The sequence below is a fragment of the Labeo rohita genome, unplaced genomic scaffold, assembly GCF_022985175.1.
Source record: "Labeo rohita strain BAU-BD-2019 unplaced genomic scaffold, IGBB_LRoh.1.0 scaffold_2491, whole genome shotgun sequence".
NCBI lineage: Eukaryota > Metazoa > Chordata > Actinopteri > Cypriniformes > Cyprinidae > Labeo > Labeo rohita.
The window spans coordinates 1-5903 of NW_026128761.1; the positions used below are offsets into that span (position 1 = coordinate 1).

General features: G+C 32.8%; 1 protein-coding gene across 1 annotated transcript; it reads left to right on the forward strand.

Moving 5' to 3' along the window:
* The first annotated feature begins 6 nt into the window (after positions 1-6).
* LOC127159782 (extracellular matrix protein 1-like) lies at positions 7-1423 on the forward strand. The gene is made up of 3 exons (XM_051102540.1): positions 7-147; positions 462-679; positions 1324-1423. Exons 1-3 carry the CDS (start codon positions 16-18, stop codon positions 1406-1408), a joined length of 435 nt encoding a protein of 144 aa, XP_050958497.1. The 5' UTR covers positions 7-15; the 3' UTR covers positions 1409-1423.
* The last annotated feature ends 4480 nt before the right edge of the window (positions 1424-5903 follow it).

Consider the following 5903-nt stretch of genomic DNA (forward strand, 5'->3'; position numbering starts at 1 on the left):
ATCCGACCACGATACATGCCCAAGTGTCTTCCTCGCACTGGCTATGGCTGGCTGGTCCGTCAATCGAAGGCCATCAATGTCCTGGAGAGAGAATATAACCAGTGTTGTAAGGACAAAAAGAGTCAACAACGCTGTGCTGAAAAGAAGGTGAAGAAAAAAAAGTCACAATTTTAATTTACAATCTTGGAACCATTCTGAACTCATGAAAACCGTTCCAGATGAACTATTTAAAAAGAAAGTAAATCAAATAAATATGAATACAGAGGACTGTTATTAATCTTTACAGGGTTGTAGCATCATTGAAACTGTGTAATGGAATATACACATATATTAACACATCAGAGCTAAGCAGTAAGTTAACTATTCCTTTAAGCTGAAAAGAAAAAACTGGCATCAGTTTTCTTATTAAACTGTTCATTTCTGTTGCTCAAGTAGTAATAATCTTGTTTTATCTATTTCAGTGGAAGAAAATGGTTGATAAGTTTTGCAAAGATGAGAAGAAATCCAAAGGACAGCAGTTTGAGTGTTGTGGGAAGAAGAAGGGAGAAGAGCAGTACTCCTGTTTTGCAGCTTCTGCTCCAGATCCACAATATAGATCCACTGGTGGAGCACTCAGCACTACTGCTGCTCCTCCAACCCTCGATACATTATGCGAGACACATACAGCTCTGCAGAGCACGTAAGACCCTCTTTATTCAAAATCGCATGTTTAAGTAATAAACTTTCAACTTAAGGTGTCGGAGAATGTTTTGTTTGCCAGCATTTATCAAAAATACAGTACAAAACTACAAAACTACAAAATACAGAAGAGAATTTCTAGAATCTTCATTTGTTTTGTAACAATGTAAATCTTTTGGTCAATTTAAAGCATCCTTAAATTATTAACTTATTAATATCAAGTATTAATTTCTTTAAAAATATTTTTATACTGGAATAGTCTTGTGTTTTATACTGTGAGAATAATAGGATTTTCAGTTGTGTTGAGTAACACATGCCACTGTTTTCTTAAAATATTTCCATGATGCTGTTTTTGTGCTTTTATTATCTGTGTTTAGGTTTATCTATTTCCTTTCAGATATCAGTGACCATGAAAGCCAGTCAAAACAAGGATAGTTAAAAAAATATATATCTCACGGTTAACCTTGTGCATGGCAAAACACTGGTTAAAGGACAATAAAAAAATCCAAATATATCTAAGTCTTTTAAGTCTTAGACAGCTCATTTTTAGTTTTACCAACATGCACTAAACTCTAGGTACTGGAAAATGAATATATTTAGAAATATTTCAAGAAATATTAACTGAAATCTTTTTTTCACCCACAGGAAGGGTTTCCCATTTTCTATGGATCAAATGGTTGAACAGTGCTGCCCTCTAGTGTTACAAGAGAGACCTGAATGGCTGAGGTAAGGCCAAGCTTGTTGGATAATTTGCTCCGTAAACCCTATTTATGCCTGATAAAATCTGCTTAATAAATCTAAATGTACATGTTACTGGCATGATTCAACACATTGCTAGCATGCTGTTAGCATGATTTAACATATTGCTAGCATGATTAACACATTGCTTATATGATTTAACATGTTAGCATGATTAACATGTTAACATGAACTAACATAAATTAACGTTAACATGATTTCACATGATGCTAGAAAGATTTAGCATGTTGCTAGCCTGATTTAACATGAATGAACATGATTCTCGCATGAATTAGTATACTGCTAACATGGTGCTAGCATAAATTAACATATTACTATCTATTTACGAGGCTTTGGGTAAACGTTCGAGAAAGGCTACTTCAATTTACGTCCAAGCAAGTAAGCAAGCATGTAAGTAAGTAAGCGAATAACGAAACGCAGCCAGCTTCTTGGCATTTTGGGAATCATGGGTGATTCACAAATGTGACCCTGGACAACAAAACCTTCTTAAGTAAACCTTCTCAGTCTTAAGTAACACCCCAGATTGCACACGTACATCTGCAAGATGTCTGTTAAAGATCTCTTGATCTGGAAAGCGACCCCATACGGAAGTCACATAGATTGAAATATATGAGTAATAAATACATTTCCATGTATTTAAATGTATTAAAACTAAATATAAGAAAATAGACCTTATACTTATATGCAAGTATATTTTTAAATATATGTCAAAAACATATTTAAATATTTGATTTTGGCCCCTTTTTAATATTTTTCATATATATTACATATATGTAAACATTTTTATTATAAATATTTAAATATATTTATTTGCTTTATATGTAAATGAGCTCAAATATTAGTGTATGTAAATATATTTCTATTATAAATATTTATATATATATATATTAATTTCCTTTATATTTACATATATATTTCCTTTATATGTAAATAGTGTATGTTAATATATTAATTTCTGTATCTGTAAATATATTATACTTCTGTATATGTACATCTATTTTAAACATATGTGACCCTGGACCACAAAACCATAAGTAAATTAACCTTAACATGTTCTTCCCGTTCTATTAAAAACTTAAAAATGTCAATCTTGTGGACATGATATAAATTTGTTTGCAACTGAGAAATACATTCAGAAGAGAAACACATTTTACACAAAAATATTTGGTTTTTTTTAATATTTACAGAAAATACTACTACAAAGTGAAAATGGTCAAAATTAACGGCACATGAATACATTACTCAATCTTACAACAAATATAGAGTGGTGCAGGGATGACATCAGAACCTGGAAGATTAATTATCACTGCTTCCTTCAAGATTTTCTTATGGGGTTTTATTTTATTAATTTATGAATAAAGCCTGTGCTAAAAATAGCTTGATAGTACTTTGTTCTAGGGGTGTTCATTTCGGTTATTTTTCCTAACCGACAGCCAACGCTTGTTAACCGATTATTAACGGTTAACCGACAAGATTATTTTAAATTAGAATTTAATAATTTTAGAAAGGATAAGTGTCTGTGATCCGTTAAAATACCAACATTTGTTTTCCGGGATTAATTTTACATGCGCAAATGCAGCAAACAACGGAACATGAGGATTCACATGGACACGTCGCATCACCTGCAGCGCTTTTGCGAATGGAGAAAAACATCATAAAGCTAGGCTATATATATAATGAATGAATAGGCCTATAAGATAAATCTTTTTACTTAATAAAACAAACAAACAAAAAAAAGTGCAACAAGTAGCTAGTATGCAGAGTTTTGGTTCATTTTTGTGCTGCGCGAAAGGAAGACGGCTGAAAGCGGCATCCTATTTTTCCTTATTTTACAAACATCAAACCGTTTACAGTTTCGATTATCTGTAAAAAGTCGTTTCCCCTGTTAGAAGAAAAAAAAAAAAATCAAGTGATTGCGCTGGCGCCGCACGCGCACACACAATCAGCCAAACATATGGGGAAGAGAGAAAAAACAAAAAACAAAAAAAAAAAAAAAAAAAAAAAAAAAAATCACACTGCTTAATCGTTATCAACGTACTGCCGTGATATTATGCCAAACATTTTTTTATGTGGATATTGTAATGCGAGAAGTACAAAACCAGGTTTACATAATAAATAATATTTTAGCATTCAAATACATCTTGAATACGGAGACATTTGGATTTGTGTCGTATGAGAGACCCAATGTTAGTTTCAGTTTCGCTTTAGCCTATAATGGTTTCGTTTTGGCTTGTCGCCTAGTTTCTTATATTTTTCATTCTTGTTCTTTTTTAAATACTGTTAAATTGAAAGGATTTTTTTGTGGAGTGAGGGGAACTAAAATAGCCTAGCCTATGTTTATAGTGTATTGTAAATATTTTGCGTCGACACCAGGTCTTTCTGAATGTAATAATAAAATGCGAATTAACGTTATAGGCCTCAAAAATGCAATTTCATTTTATTTTAACCATCCAGAAAACGTTTTAAAATATTTTGATTACTGAAAAAAAAAAAAAAAAGACCTTTTAAACCGTTTAACTGATTGTATTAATCGGTCAAAATTCTTTCTCTCGGTTAACGGTTAACCGGTTAAAATGAGCATCCCTACTTTGTTCTATAACAAACTCAGGGTTTCTGCAGGTTTAATGAGAGCAAATTTAAGACTTTTTTAAGACCTTTTTAAGACCAACTAAAGAAAATTTAAGGGAAAAAAAATCATAGGGAAAACAATACAACAATATGTTACCTAAGTATAGTTCGAGTTTTACTTTCACTTTCAAATTAGCAGCAATTCAGCGTCTAGCAATTGTTTGTTTTTAGTTCGTTTTCCCTCTTTTCCTCGCTTTCCTTCGGCAAAAGTGCCATGCACATTTTACTTTCACTTTCAAATTAGTAGCAATTCGGCATGAAGCAGTTGTTTGTTTTTAGTTTGTTTGAGTTTTTCCACTTTCCTTCAGTTTTAAGGACCGCTGCTGGCCAAATGGGTGCCCTAAGCAGAACTGTATTGTTGTGCCCCCTCCCTCATTATTGAAGTAAAAAAACACATATTATCCAAGGTCAAAATAGAACTTTAATAAAATATAAAAGTAAATGAATAAATTACAATTAAACTGTATTATTTATAAATTACAGTTGTAGATCTAGACAGTTACCTATGACTATGATTTTATTAAGCCTAATACGGTTGTCTAATTGATTTTATTGTCTCAAGCATCCAGAAAACACACACAAAAAAATGAAGCAGTTTTACTACAATAAAACAATGGTTAATTTTGGCAAGGGTTGTGATGTCCACATGTTTTTTGTTGAAGAAATTATAGAGGCTGTAGCATTTCTATCACAAGATTAAGTGGATGTTTGAATTAAATGTTTGGTCACTACAACGATTTGATCGTGCTCTAAGTGTAACAGCAACAATTATTAGGCCTTTGCAGGCATTTGTAATATGTAATGTACAGAAATTGTTTATTTCGTATTAGCCCACATTATGTATTTTAACAGTGTTATTTAATGAAACAATGTTTATTTTTAATTAACTGATCATTATTGCCTCATTGTTTTTATATAGGTTAATGCATTTTAAGTCATGGAAACAAGGCAGGTGCGTCGGTGGTGGTAGAATTATTACCGATATTAAAACACGTTATTAGCATAAACAGCCGAAAAGTTTCTCAGGATTATGAACGCACCTGAAAGTGATACACAAACGTCATCTTTCCATTTTTCGTTTTCTTTTCTCGGTGCCGGACGACTTATTATGATTCCAGTCAGCGGCAAACATGAGGCTACCTGAGGTGAGGGCGGGCGCGGGCGCGCCGCAAATGCGGGAATGGCACGTTAGTGTGCTTAGCTTGCCTCCCTGGGAGTTGGTGCCCTACGCCGGTACTGCTTGTTAAAGCGTCCTGCGCATTTTACTTTCACTTTTAAATTAGCGGCATTAACGTAACGTACCGAACTTTTTTTAACAAAACGAATAATATAATATAAAAATAATAACTTATAATATAATATAAATAAATAATTACTTACACAAAGTTTAAACAGGTTTACAAAACTGAAAAACACGATGTAGCCAAATAAATAAGAAACTTAGAACGTTTAGCAAAACGAATAAGAAAGCTTGGAAGCACGGCATACACCTTGCTTGCTTAATATAACATTGAAAAAAAAAAAAAAAAAAAAAAACACAGTTTAAATAAATAAAATCAGCAAACACTGTGGAACCAAATAAATATCACACTTCCACTATCACCTTAGATAAATGGCAGAAGTCAACAGACTTTTCAAAATCCAAAATATTTATAAAACAGGCGCTTTTGTATTTCGTTTTGAAACTCTTCTGCCATAGTCTTGTCTTTCCCACCTCTCTCTTGTCAGCCAGCTTGACTCACTTTATGTGATGAATGAAATCTGATCTGTGATGCAACTGTCGTTCGGCACACTGCATTGAGAAGCCGCGTTCAGGTTTAATTGTATTGTCTGTTCTC